General features: G+C 43.6%; 1 protein-coding gene across 1 annotated transcript in view; it reads right to left on the bottom strand.

Moving 5' to 3' along the window:
- Positions 1-3051: 3051 nt before the first annotated feature.
- Positions 3052-15015, bottom strand: part of EIF3H (eukaryotic translation initiation factor 3 subunit H) — a 78843-nt gene continuing 66879 nt past the window's right edge. The window contains exons 5-8 of the mRNA XM_063131078.1: positions 12813-12962; positions 8363-8483; positions 5643-5775; positions 3052-3329 (exon numbers count right to left, since the gene is read on the bottom strand). Of these exons, the coding sequence (XP_062987148.1) occupies positions 3232-3329; positions 5643-5775; positions 8363-8483; positions 12813-12962 (502 nt within the window). The 3' untranslated portion in view covers positions 3052-3231. The remainder of the gene's footprint in view (positions 3330-5642; positions 5776-8362; positions 8484-12812; positions 12963-15015) is intronic.

Here is a 15015-nt window from a genome sequence, read left to right on the forward strand (position 1 = left end):
AGGGCTGGGCAATCCAGTGGTCCTGCTATGCCGGAGATGACTCATATTGCATATGTTCCAGATCCTATGAACTCCCAGCAGCAAAGTTGTCAGCTAAATAATACCACCACTGACAAATGAATGTCGTTCCCACCACACCTATGGAAACTCTGCTGCCATCTACCAGTCATAGCGTAGCATGCTGACAACACACAGCCGCCTTAGCAGGAAAGTGAAAGAAACATCATGGGGCCTTTGAAATCTCCCATGGGTGGTCCATAGACCCAGCAGGTGGGTGGGTGCTTGTAATGAAACTGTACCCCACCAAATAGATTTAGCACATATGACACAGGGTTTGAACCCTGAATGAAGTCTCCCACTAGGAGAGACTGGGAACCTTAAGAAAGTAAGAGCCATGCTGGATCAAACCAGGGTCAATCTAGTCCAGCCTTCTGTTCACACAGTGGCCAATAAGCCACCCTATGGAAAATGCACTGCAGTTAGACAACACAATAACCCATGGTGGGTTAGCATATTGTGTGAACCCAGCCATAGTGACAGTCCCACCTTCAGATCGTACAAATACACAATTTGGAAACCATTTGTTTCCAATGTTTTCTTCCATTATCAGCAGTTAACCTGTGCAGGCAACCAGCCTTGAATCAATCCATTTCTGCTGTAGAAAACTGTGCTTGTTTATCTCTAATCCCTTTATGACTTTGCATCGGTGTGGTTGCAAGATTCATGGGTAAAGTTGTAACTGATGGGGGTGCATGCCAATTTCATATCAAATTTCCCAAAGCATACCATGTTTTTTATGATTTCCTAAAGGCCAGTCTCAAGAGCAAATGCAATACACAGCTAAAACCATCAAGAACAACTCTGATACAGATCTTAAGACACAGGTAGTCACATCAATGTCAATCTATAGCAGCTTCCCCAAGCTAGTGCTTTCCAGATGTGTTGGACTGCAACCAATGGCCAAGCTAACTGGGAATGATGGGAGTTACAGTTCAACACATCTGGAGAACACCAAGTTGGGGACGGCTGCTGTATACGTTTTTCAGAAACCCAAAAGATAACACTCATTGCTCTGTCTTGCTAAAAGCTCTCATTCTTAACTCCTCTTGGCTACTCCCCCCTTGGTTTTCTACCATAAAAGCTTTAATTCCTTGCCAAATAAATAACAACTTAGCTCAAGCTTTCTGGACGTCATTTCTGTAGAATGCGGCCTTCAAAAGTGGTGTATTGCACACCGTAATAGGATATTTCACGAGATTCCAGAGTTTAGATAAGCGGCCTGTAGAAACAACTCACGCCAGAGCCCTCTGAACTTTGAAATACCGTGGCCTGCTTTGACACTTTGCCAAGTGCCTGAGGTTTGCAAACGATTTGCATATACATTTACATAATGTGAGCAATCCCTAAAGTTAAGGCTGGGGAGAAGGGGTGAGGAGTTTCCATTCTGACTACCGGATTTTACAATCTCATGACTTTCTCTCAAAATGCTCCCCTACTCCCTCCACTTTGTACAGTAGTACTTTCTAGGATAATTTGAACTAATCCCCCTTTAACATTTTCGGCTGAAATTACACCTTACTTTCCCAATGTAAAATACATCAGCCCCTATCCAAAATAACCTGTTAATAAACCTACTGAATAATTTTCTCCCACCCCTGATAACTAATATTTGTTTCCTTCATTTTGCCATCCTTTTCAGGGAGAAATAGCCCTGATTGTAGATTATTCAGATTTGTTTATTTGTTGCTTTAACCAGTGGAAAGGAAGGTGTTTGCTTACATAGGGATTCTCAAGTGTTAAACGCCACTTATGATATTCGGCCTATTCACATTTTTTAAAAGAAATGACCATGGCAACAGCCAGAAAACAGCTCAAGGTGTTGGCCTCTGTATTTTACTAGAAGAGTCTGTTATGAGTTTGGGTCCCACATTTTAGGGGAAATCAGGATCAGATATTCCATGGTCTTTAAAACGGTAATTTTTTAAAAAAAATCTGAATATTTTAAAAAGCTATAAAGACAGATCTCTTCCAGCAAGCCTACCCAGTCGAATTTTAAAATGTCTTAAAAGATTTTAGGATTTTAATAATGTGTTGGTTTTATGCTTTTAATCAGTTTTATGTATTTTCTATCTTTGTATTCAGTGTTGTTCCCCTCTCAATCTAGAGGGAGATGTGGGTATTAAAAAAAATATTATTACTGGGGTGGGGGAGGCAGGGGCAAATTTTAGCTTGAAACTTTGGTGCTTTTCTGGAAGTGAGAGGGAACTTTCCCATCCAGCACCAGTTTCCTGATGCAAAAAGGCTCTTTGCCTGAAACTGCTACTTGGTGCTTGGGAGAAACGCTGCATTTTCTTCCATGAAGGAAAACATCAGCTCCATTGAAAAGGAACAACTCCCTCCCCTTCACCCAGCACTGGGGCCCAGATTCGAATTGGAGCCTCATTCATGGATGTACCACCAGTAGAGGCTAGTGGCTTGGAATCCATTCTGAATTCCAGTCAGAACCAGCCACAACTCTAAAGGAAGTATCCAAAGTGCTGAACCCTATTCCCCCCCACAATGGGATCAGAACCTTGGATAGCTCCATTAGAGTTGTGGCTGGTTCTGACTGAAACCCAGAATGGAATCACAGCCTCAACAGAATTGGAGCCACCAGCCTGCACTGTGTAGTACCATTTAAAACAAAAACAAAAACATGGAAGATCCAATTCACAGATCTCTCCTGACAACAGATCTGGTTTGGCCCTTAGACTTGGATCTGAAAAAGATGTGCATGCTCAGCCATTTTCTTGTCTGCCTTCTTACACGTTTTCAGAATACGAAGTGGGGGATTTGATTCAGAAGCAGTCTTGACTGAGTCAGTCTCCCTAAAGAGAGCATTTCTTCAGTAAGATCACTTCTGAAGTTGCAAGGAGGAAGGATTTTCCCTATTGAAACAACAAGTATATGTTGTCTCTTAGATCAAACATTAGTGTGCAAATTAAGAGTCTGTGGCATATAAAACACGTGGAGATAGCAGTCTTTAACAGTCAATAAGCACATGCGATAAAGTTTTAAATTGGTCTTTTACTTTTATTTTTTCCTTTAGGATAATTCTACCTAAAACACATGAGTCCATTTCACAGTTCATTCTGCAATGAGCAATGGAAAACGATGTCGTAAGCAAAAATGAGCTGAGATTCTGAGCATCTCCTCTTTGGGCAAGAGACTGCAAGGACTTCATCTTCCTCCCTAGTTGTTGGGTTCTTGAAGTGCCTGAGCCATGAAGAGTTTGCCCAGGTTCTGCGCAGTGAACTCCTTGACGTTCTGGCTGTACGTGTTAATTTGACCTGCAAGCAAACAAAACGATGGTGGGGGAAGAGGAGAGAAAAATTAAAATTCAGAATGATTTGCTTTGGAGAATAGAGCAGAGGTTTCTCTATACAAAACTTGCTGCCCACCTAAAAACCAGCTGGTGACATTCCACTCATTTCTGTTAAGTTTTAGCAGGACCAAGAAACAAAACTCAAGATTACACCATTGATTTTCTTGGGACAAAGTAAGCCAGTTGCAATATGTTAGAAGAAATTCTGGAAAGTTATGAAGATAAATATTCACACTACTTTTCTTCTTCTTTGGGACTGGCAATACTGCTTGCCTCATCCGGTTGACATTTTGTGGGTCATTTTTTTGTTTGTTTTTTGTTAGCTACTTCACATTATTAGCAATTTCTCAAGCCAGCAGGCTGTGAAGGCTTTGTCTTGAAGTGCTGTACAAATAATAAAAAAAGTCTCATCAACCCTTTTTTTTTTTTTTTTTTGTACACACACTGCTACTGCAATTCATTTCCCTTCCTAGTCAGGAAGCGCAAAAAGACAAAGCCAGATTATCAAAATTAAAACTGCTTAGCAGACCAATACACTTTCAATTTAATGCTCTACTTTAAAAAGTTTTGAAATGCCTCAGAGACAAACCCAGCCAAGTCTCAGCTTTGATCCCCAACAATTCTGCATGAATTAAAATAGTGAACGCTTTCAGCTCTTTTTCCTGACTCTGCTAAAGAGGAAAAACATTTTGGCTGAAGGCCGTTGGAGCGTAAATCGGCTGTTCCTTCCTCTAACTCTAGCAAGATGGCTGAACCATAACCCACCAGAACACAGACATAAACTGAACCGTAATTGAAAAAGTGAGAACGCTTCACTAGGGTGTGTGTTTTCCCCCTTTAAACAATCATTGGGCTGCTGGGAGAATTCATTACCAGAATTTGAACCATACCCATTCACAGCAAAGCCAAAAAGGATAAAAACTATACCATTATGCTATAATTTTTTTACACTGTGTCCTGTTTGTACAGATCACTTGAGTAGCAGCATTTTCAATGCATGTCAAATCACATTTCAACTTTTATTATCAATACATGATCTTTAGGCTCTGTTCTTGAACTGCCTTGGGGTAGGGGAGGCATTTGAAAACACTGGGGTGCTCCATTGGCAATTTTCAAGCTGCTTATGCAATTAATGGGGACAGGTCATTCTGAGGCACGAAAAAGATTCCTCTAGCACTGTCTGTCCACCATGTCGCCATTTGATAGTGCAACTTCTATCTCTCTGCATTGTGCCTTGATTTGTATGGGCACAATATCAAGAAAGGAAAATGTGTGCCAAATTTGCCACTTCAGGTAACTTGGACCAAGGAAAGAAATATAAAGCTGCTTTTAATCCTGAACACTAACAGCTCAGCTAACTACTTAGTTACATTCATCTCTAATCTTTTCCTCCAAGGAGCTCAAGGCGGTGACATAACCCTCCTCCCCTCTCTTTTTTATCCTCATAACAACCCTGCAAGGTAGGTTAGGATGAGTCAGTGACTGGCCCAAAGTTGCCCAGTAAGGTTTATGGCTGGGTGGGGATTTGAACCTGGGTCTCCCTAGTCCCAGTCCAACACCCTAACCACTACACCACACTGGTGCATAGGAGCCAGGTAACAGAGGGCAACCCACAGAATTGCTATTAACACAAAGCCTTTCCCTCCACAAAGAACTCATGGGTAGAACCAGATCTGAAAATCTTGCAGGCACCTGGGATCTCCAATTTCAGATTAAAATTCAGTGACGTCGTTCTGGCTTTATGCAGCCACCTTCCTGAAACTAACCAACCCTGGATTTAGTTCAGTTTTCCCCAACTTCATGCCTTCCGGATGTTTTGGATTTCAATTCCCATCAGCCCCAGCCAGTATGGCCAATGTTCAGGAATGCTGGGAGTTGTAGTCAAAAACATCTGGGAGGCACCAGGTTGGGGGAAGCTGGCTGAGTTGGTGCCTGCAAGGGAGAATGCCTGGAAACTCTATGCATGCTGCCCCCATTTGGGATATTAATGAAATAGCATAGATAGACAACACATACTTGATCGTTATGGTTCTCATTTGGATCTAATGCAACAGCTGATCCTAAAAGCAAGAAAAGCTTCCCAGTGTTAGTAGGATTTTGTAGTATTTCCTTGAGGTTTGTGACAATAAAATGCAAAAGAGCAGCAGCACAGCAGCAGTGCATATACAAGTTCTTAAAAAGGCATCATTTATTTCTTGCCTACAAATCACACTGAAAATAAACAGAGCCACAAAAAGGGAACATTGTAGAGTTTGTCCTCCTCTGTCTGAACCATTACCTGCAATCAACAGCGATTCCATCCTGGCAGGAGGCTGCAGTGGCTTGAACAATTTGTTCATGTCCTCTTCGGGTAGGGGTGGCTCTCCTCTACTTTGACGCTGCAAGTTTTCTTGCTGACGTCTCTGCTGGTACTGGAAAGGAACAGAAACACAACAATGGGCTATCTGATCCGAAGGGGATCCTCAGAATTCATATGAAATATGTGGAGGAGTTGCCTTTATGTCATCGAGATCCTATCATCTAATTGACCTAGCCTTCGAAACATTCAGTGCTTTCTGGTACAACACGCCCCCCGCTGTGCTGTATACATTGTTCTTGGGCTTCAAAAAGTGGTGGGTTGATTCCCCTCCAGGCCCACTATGGAATAGGGAAGTTTTAATCCTTCCCCACCCAGTGATCTATCTACCCCACTAAAATTAGCAAGGCACTTCATGGATCTTCAAGTTACTGCAAGAACACAGGATGACTAGAGATTTTAAAAGACATTAACACCCAAGAAAAAAAAAGGCCTTAAATTTGTATAAATTAAGATACGTTGCTGGTCTGGGAGCGTTACAGAATTTGGCACGGTTCCAGAAGCTTCTGAAGCATAACAAGCCTCAGAGGGTATGTTACGAAGAGGCCTATCATGACCCAGTTGCTTCCAGAACCACTAACTCCCATCCCGTTCTGGTAAGTTCAAAGACAGATCCAGGGCTTCCCACATTCAATATCAATCCCAGAAGGTTCAACAGACATCCGGATGAAAATCCAGGCCTATCCAGCCCATTTGTGGAAGAGGTTAACTTCCCCACAGTATTTGAGCTCATCCAGCTGTTGGGGTGAGAGTTGTATCTCCTGGCATGAGGCCAAAAGCATGAACACTAGGATTAAGATTAGAGGAGGAGGGGGAGGGAGGGAGGGACATGGAGGAGGGGGAAGAGAGCCAGAAAGAAGGTCTGTATGGTTTCCAAAGATCCTCTCCTCTCAATGGTCGTAGCGACTTGATAAAATTGGAGGGAGGAGAAAGGAGAAGAGGCAGGGTCTGGGGTGGACTGATCAATTGTGCTACTTTTTAGTTATAACTATCATGAATCTAGTGGTACCTTTGAAGTAGGGATGTGTTCCACTTCTAATCGGACCGGCGAATTAGAAGCGGAGCGGGGTGCTTCGCCTCCCCTTAAAGCAGAGGCGAAGAGGATTGGGGGGCCGGCGGAGCGTGGCGAAGAGGATCGAGGTGAAGGCGGATCCTTCACCTCGATCCGGAGCTCCGCCGGAAAGGTAAGTGGGGTTTACCGGGCCCTGCCGCTGTCGCTGTCGCCCATGCGGCGACAGCGGCAAGGCCCGGTAAACCCCCCCTCCTCTCCCTTACCTGCCTCCGTCCGCGGTCCGTCGGCTTCTTCAATTGAGCCCATGGTTCAGCCAGGAAGTCTGGGCCGCAGGCTCAATTGAAGAAGCCTGGGCCCATGGTTCAGCCAGGAAGTCTGGGCCGCAGGCTCAATTGACGGACCGCGGATGGAGGCAGGTAAGGCCCCCCTCCCCCTTGGTCCCTTACTGGGCTCTGCCGCCATCGCCGCATGGGCGGCGACGGCGGCAGGGCCTGGTAACCCCCCCCCCGCCCTCCTCTCCCGGCCTTACCTGGCACCACTCCCCTCCACTGCAGAGCTCCGATTCGGAGCCAGAGCTCCGCGGCAAAGAGGAGCGGAGTATGGGCAGAGCGGCGCAGAGCGGGCCGATCCGAAATTTTTGGATCGGCCCGCGGGGCGGAGCGGGGGGTCCGTGCACACCCCTACTTTGAAGACTCATTTTCAATACACCTTAAGCTTTATGGCTGGCAGCTAGAAATATGAAGCAGTTTGCAAAATGTCTATTATCAATAATCTCATCTATAAGGGAACAGCCATCTATTATTACGAGTTATTTCAGAGAGCAAGGGCTATACAGGTCTAAACGGCTGAACTCAGTTTTCATAAAAGGAAAGAAATGCCTGTGCTGTTTTTAGTTCTTCTTAATTACTTAAAGTGGCAAACATTGTAAAATCCATCATCACAGGTTTTCTTAAGCGTTGGGCTCTGATACCTCACGGAAGGCGCTCCGTGGGCCGGCCTCCGGGCCAGTGTTTGGGTAGGGTGGTGTTTTCTCAATACATCCAGATTTAGAAAACGTTAGCAAGTAAAGAGTGTAACATTCTGTATCTCAAGACACTTTGAAAGTAGAAAAGAATTCGGGGAGGCTGATAAAGGGAGAGAGAAATAGAAATAGTTATCAGGCCAATGGGTCCATACAGTTTGCACTGAGTCGGTGCATTACTTACCAAAATTGCTTGATTGTGCACAAAGCTGTTCTATATCTAAATAATGAACAGACCGACTGTGGTGCAATGAGCCACATCTAGAGCAATTATAAGTTAAGCAAGAGCTGATGGGTTACAGCCCTGGTTGTTTCCCCACCCCCCTTTCAAATCAGTTTTTGCTTCTCTAAAATCTTCTCATAAATTTGCCCCAGCAGATTTATATTGGAAAGCAAAGAAACTGTAAGGAGCTGTAAGTCAGCAGCGAAGCCCCAGTTTCGCATGTAATGAGTGTCTATAGCATAGAGAGAGATTAGCTTTCTGAACCGGCTTGTATATTTAGGAAATGCAATATAAAGATCCATCCATTTGCATCCCATTACGGAAGCCATATAACTATGATGCTTTGGCCTCAAGCTGATGTGATACGGTCTGCCCTGAAAACCAACCTGATGCTTCTGTTGCTGCTGCTTGCTGGTGTTGCGTAGATAGGTGTTGTGTTTTACAATATCCTGGCTCATCTCGTCCACTCTATCCATCAGCAGCTGTAGGCTCTTTCCAAGGTGATTACTGAAATGCACAAAGAGAGGGGCTGATGAAGATTAGCCACTGGGTCGACCGGACGACGTTTTCTTTCTACAGCCATGAGCTAATCCTCCTCAGTGCACTCAAAGCAAGTTTAAACCTCCTTAAATACCGCGTAAGACAACTGCTCTAGGACCTGCTGTTTATTTAGCTCTTGCTTCAGATCAGCCTTCCCCAACTTGGCCCCGTCCAGGTGTGTTGGACTGCATCTCCCATAATTCCCAGCCAGCATGGCAGATGCAGTTCAACGTATCTCGACGGCGCCAAGTTGGGAAAAGCTACTCTAAATAAACAAGAACGAGCTGCGTAAGATTGACTGAGCTTGATAACATTTGTGCATTTTGCTCAATGCACCACTCTTTTCAAACTATCACTTGAAATACCCCTGAGCTCAGGATCAGGCACAAAGGCCAACCCCAAAACTAAAAGAATTGAGCCTCTCCTCTGCCAGTTAACAAATTGCACTCTGCTCAAAGACCCTATTTCACATAGCCCAATGCAGCTCTGGAATCAGGCTCCCAGGTAAGGGCCAGGAGAGGCCAGCTTAATTTCCATGTTAGGCTAGTCCTTTCATGAGGAGTGCAGGAGTTTCTTGCCTACTACTGGTTTTTTTTTACACATTTGGGATCATGACTGAACCCAAAGGGGTGCAAACAACCTTTTAAAAATCCTCCATACTTAATAAAGATGAGCCCTGCTAGGACAGATTAGGGGTCTGTCCCTTTCAGAAACCTGCTTCTAACAGACCCTTTCGAGAAGCCTACAAGCAGAGCAGGAATGCTGCAGGTTTCCCCCATTGCTGACCTCCTAGGTAATAGGATTCAGAGGGGAACCTCTGAACCCAGAAGATCCTTTTAGCTAACAACCAGGGATAGACCTGTCCACTGTAAATTTGTCCCAAACCCCTTTTAAAATTTGCTCGGCTACTACAACCTCTTGCAACAGCAAATTCCAGATGCTTTTGTCTAAAACTCCCATCCGCCTTTGCCAGTATGGCCAATTGTCAAGGATGATGGGAGTTGCAGTCCAATCATAGAGGCTGCTCTGCATTCTGCTACAATGGTTAATTGTTCATTGGTGTTTCAACCTCTCACCCCTGAATGTGTGTGTAGCTGTTTATTTGATGGTTTCACGAAAAGGGAGGGGAAGCAAGCAAAGATATCATCACATTTCTGTTCCTGGCTGAACTCATCCCTCCTGTATCACAGCAACCATATAAGACCAACCGTCCCAATTGGAAGCAGCATAGCTTGTTGCTGCTGTTGTTTCCAATATTTTAAATGTGTGGTTTCCAATCTGTTCCTTTCTAATGTCCCATCCCCCACTTCCTGTAATCTTTCCACATGGGTCTTTTTCTTTTATGGTTCTCATTTTTTAACCATAAGGGAACATTAATGAAATTGTTTTTTTTTTTTATGAACACTGCGATCCAGCAGGGGGACTCCAGTCACAAAGTGGGATGCAAAACTAAAATTAAACTAAATTAAATGGGATTGAAAAACTAAATCCAAGCTACTACTTCATGTTCATGTGGCAGTTAAGATAACAAATTGTTAACCACTAATTTTTTTAAAAAAACCATAAGCTGCCACAAGGCTTTGAGTAGAAGCAAAAACCAGAAAATATATCAGGGATCTGTAAGAATTAGCATGGATATTTTTTTTTGGGGGGGGGGGTGTATTTTAAACGTTAAATTCTTGATCCTGATGAACATAAGCATGTTTACATTTTTCTGTGATAGAAGAACCACGCACGTGCTTAACTCTCTCCAGCTGAAATCAACATGACCTAAAAGTGCTTAACTGTGGGGTGGCTTATATCTTATATCCTGCATTTAGCACTGGGAGCTGAAAAAGGTCTTCATGTCCCCCCCAAAACTCAGCCAGGTACACAATGAATGAGTAACCAAGTGTGCTCCTCATTGTCTCCTTCCACCCGTTATATTTCTCTTTAAAAACAATTTCCTGTTCAACCACCTGAGAATTTGTGACATTGCTTAAGCCAACAACTGATTTTCTAGTAACAGTTGTACGCCCCAAGAGAACACCTCAAACAAACAGTAAAAACTCTTTTTAGAAATCCCCAGGACTTAGGACTCGTAGCAGTATTCCACATTAAGCCTCCCTTTCCTCTTTGGTTTCTTCCCCACCCTAATTGCCTTTAAAAAGGGGGGGGGGGTAAAATAGTGGGCAGGATTTGGAATTTACTGTACAGCATCCAATGCAGAGACAGTCAATGAATAACAACAACAAATGTATTATTATCATTGTTGTCATCATTATTATTCTCAGAGTCATTATAAATGCATCTAAGCAACTACTATGCATAGAGAGAAATGAAGGGTGCTAATGTCCTTGCAAGACGTACGGCTCTCACAAGCACCAATGGGTGAGAAAAAGGTTTGGCAGCAGAACATAATTTCTTATGATTTTCTCTTGGGTCAGTTTGTCAGGGCAGGATTTTGTGTTGGGGTGGTATTGTTAAAAAGCTGCAGCACTCTGATGTCTTCTTGGCCATGACAGCACGTAACAAAATGTGAGAAGGCTGCATTAACAGATGTCAACTAAGACAAAGTGATAAGCATGTATTAACTATGGAAGCAGTTTTTCCACAGTCCCCCACAAGGTACCCAATGCTCAGACGAATTCCCTCCTAGCAATAAAAATAGACTGACAAGAAATGTATTATTGGGTGTTTGCGTCAAAGCTAAGCTTTGCAAACGTTACCCAGTTTTGCGAAGGCCTCTTGCTGTAAAACTTTCCCGAATGCTATTTCTATCCCCCGCACCCCCACAAAGCAAAGATAATAAAAAGACAAAAAAAAAAGGGGAGGGGAATGAGTCAAACTCATTAACAGGTTCTCCTGAATTAGAAGCTGTTTGAGCTGGAAAGCACAGATAAGATCCCCCCCCCTTATTCTCCAGCTGACATCAGTTTCCCAGAGGACCTTTTCTTCTGTTGCCCCTGGATTATGGAACGGCCTGCCGGAGGAGATTCGTAATATTAACTCTCTTAAAATTAACTTAAAATTAACTTAATTTTAAGGCAGCTTTGAAAACTAGCCTTTTCCGGCAGGCCTACCCCATATCAATGGAAAATCAAGAATTTTTAAGATGTGTTGATTCCTTCACTAATGTTGTTTCCCGCCTCGATCCAAAGAGAGAGGCGGGTAATATATTATTATTATTATTATTATTATTATTATTATTATTATTATTATTCTGCTCACTCAGTGAGTGGGACTTGGAAAACCCAGAAACAATCCCCCAAAATGCCAAGGTTAGATGAAGCAAATTAGGGAAAGACACGTAAAAAAATTAATGTAATAAAAAAAAAATGTGGTGAGGAGAGAAATACAGGGGAGATATAAAATGGAGACAGAAAGGTTGGGGCTCAGAGGGTTTGGGGCAAATGGTTATGTTTGTAAACCCAGGCTGCTGCTATTGTACACCAGGAAATCCTAAATGCTACACCTAACAGGCTATTAAGGGAGCAATCCTATGGCCCCTAGACAGCGTCTGAGGGGCCATAGGATGTCTTGGATTTCCCAAATGAGGCTCTGCACAAGCACAGAGTCCATATAAGTGTGATGCAGAGACAACGACTTTCGATCCAAAGTCGGATACAGTGTGCTGACTCCGGAGGGGGGAACTGGAGATACAACCCTCTTTTCCCTCGCAGCCAGTGTGGAAAGAACTGCGCCAGCTGGCCTCCGAGGTTGGGAATGTGACCTCAGAGAGGGAGAGAAGGGAGCATTTTGGTAGGCAGGGAGAGAAGGTTTTGTGAACCGCCCAGAGAGCTCCGGCTATTGGGCGGTATAGAAATGTAATAAATAAATAAATAAATAAATAAATAAATAAATAAATAAATAAAGGAGATGGGAGAGGCCAGGATACAAGCTATCCTGAGCCTCTCAGCCTCCTTCCCTCCCCCTCCAAGCTCAGTGCACTGTTGCCAGATGGGCAAAAAACCCCATCTAGCAAAAAATGAAAGGCAGGTGGACAAGAAGGCGAAGATCGCCTCAGCTGTTCCTCTTAGATAGGATGCTTGTAAGCCTCCGAGTTCAGGGGCTTACGATCATCCAGGGCGCAACCCATAGGACTGAGCCCTAAGTAACATTTTGCCAGTTAATTGTCAATATCTTTCTTCCCCAGCTTTCCCTAACCTCTCCCCTCTCAACAAACACTCCTTTCCGTCATGTGAATAGGTGCATTATTCCTCAGGTTTATAGGGCACTTTCCAATTAAAGCCAAATATGAAGGGCAAGAAGGGATGGGAGGCACACGTTGCATTTTTAATTCAAATAACCACTTACTTGCTTGCAAGGCTGAGCAGCTCATGCCTGTCTGCTACCACCGACTTCTTTTCTAGCTCCCAAAGAAGAACGTTGATGAGGTAGGCATTCTTGATGATGATAGGTACTTCTTCAAACATGCTTTCAAAGGCAATGCCTGCTTTTTTCAACCTGAAAAGAGAGGCACTTGTAACCAACTGGCACACTTACGCCTTTGATAGCTTCATTTGGATCTAGCAAAAAATACTCGCCAGGTGATTCTGGAGAGCCTAGGCTGCTTCGTTCTTCCAATTCAGTCAAACTTATACAGCAAACTTGGGAAAGCACATCGGAAACCCTTTTACTCCAAGAGCTTGCGAAGTTCTTGAGGGGAAAACAGACACACTGGCCTAATCTACACCAAGCAGCGTATTACACTATGGAAGTGGCGTGAAAGTGGTATATAAAAGGCAGGAGCCACACTACTGCTTTATAGCAGTATCAAGGTGCACTGACAACTGTTGGAGCCCATATACCGCTTTCATATTTCTATATTCTGCTTGGTGTAGCTCCTGCTTTTTATAGGCCGTTTTCTTAGTACAATATCCTGCTTGGGTGTAGACTAGGCCACAGACATAACTATTGTAGAGCAGTGGTTTTCACCCTTGGGCTCCTTGTAAGCTTAACAAGAGGCTGTTAAAGGAGGAAATCGGTACTGGCATTCAAAAAGAATGCCCACCACTGAGTATTTCCAACAGTATGCAAATACACAATAGTACTGAGCTGGTCATAGTCTTTGTTCATGTGGGACCACAGCAGGCCTGGCTGTGCATGTGGCACCCTGATCAGTTCCTTAAAATCGAGATTATGAATATAAGAACATAAGAAGAGCCATGCAGAATCAGACTGAAGGTCTAACTAGTCCAACGTTCTGTTCACACAGTAGCCAACAAGCTGCCTATAGGAAACCTACAAGTAGGACATGAGTACAATAGAACCCTCCTGCTCATGTTCCCCAGCAACTGGTGTACATGGGTATGTGGCCTCTGATGCTGCAGGTAGCAGGACTAGTAGCTATTGATATCCTCCATGACTTTGCCTAATCTCCTTTTAAGACCATCCAAATTGGTGGCTATCATGGCATCTTGTAGCAGTGAAATCCTCCGTTTATGTGCTGTGTGAAGAAGTACTTCCTTTGTCTGTCCTGAATCTCATTCAGCTTCATGGAACAACCCCAGCTTCTAATATTATGAGAGGGAGAAAAATCTATTTTCTTCACACCATGCATAATTGCGTACACCTCTATCACATCTCCCCATCTTCGACTTTTTTTTAAGCTAAACAGTCCGATACTTCGCAACCTTTCCTGCAGGCCTTGATCATTTTGATTCCCCTTTTCTGCACCATTCCCAACTCTACAATAATGGTGCAGAAAACTATACAGAGTATCCCAAGTGTAGTCCCACGCTATATAAGGGCAATATGATGCTAACAGTTTTAATTTCAGTTCTTTTTCTAATTAACCCCAACATGGAATTTTCCTTTTTTGCAGCAGCCATGCATGGGTTGACACTTTCACCAAGCTATCCACCACAACCCCTAAGATCTCTTTTTTGATTAGTCACTACCAGGTCAAATCCCACTTGCTTTCACTGAATTGTATTTGCCATGTTGATGCCCATTCTCCCAGTTTGGAGAGATCCTTTTTGGAGCTCTTTGCAATCCCTTTTTGTTTTATCCACCCTAAATATTTTGCTATCATCCGCAAACTTGGCCATCTCACTGCTCACTCCAAATTCCAGATCATTTATGAACAACTTAAAAAGTACTAGTCCCAACACAGATCCTTGTGGGACCATGCTGTTTACATCCCCTCATTGCAAGAACTGACTATTTCATGATCAACTGGCTAAGACCAGATTTGACTTCCACTTGTCTGAATGGCCCATCTATTATATGGCTTGATGATACAAATGCCATTCTCTCTACATCCTTAAACTGGCAATTGGAGACCATATGGCACTCTTCAATGGGCTGGGAACCTCAAATTGTTGAGCCGCAGCATAGAATGTGGATGCCCAACTTGTGGCAGAGAAACCACAAGTAGCAATACGAGCTGCACTCCTGTACGTTTAAGTCTTACAGAGTTCCCTGGACTTTAAGCACAGTTAATTGGGATCTGGATTGCGGCCATCAAATAGAACCTGGGTGCACAAGCCATTTCTTAGTCCTTTCATCTCAGTCC

Source organism: Elgaria multicarinata, chromosome 7 (assembly GCF_023053635.1).
Source record: "Elgaria multicarinata webbii isolate HBS135686 ecotype San Diego chromosome 7, rElgMul1.1.pri, whole genome shotgun sequence".
Lineage (NCBI taxonomy): Eukaryota > Metazoa > Chordata > Lepidosauria > Squamata > Anguidae > Elgaria > Elgaria multicarinata.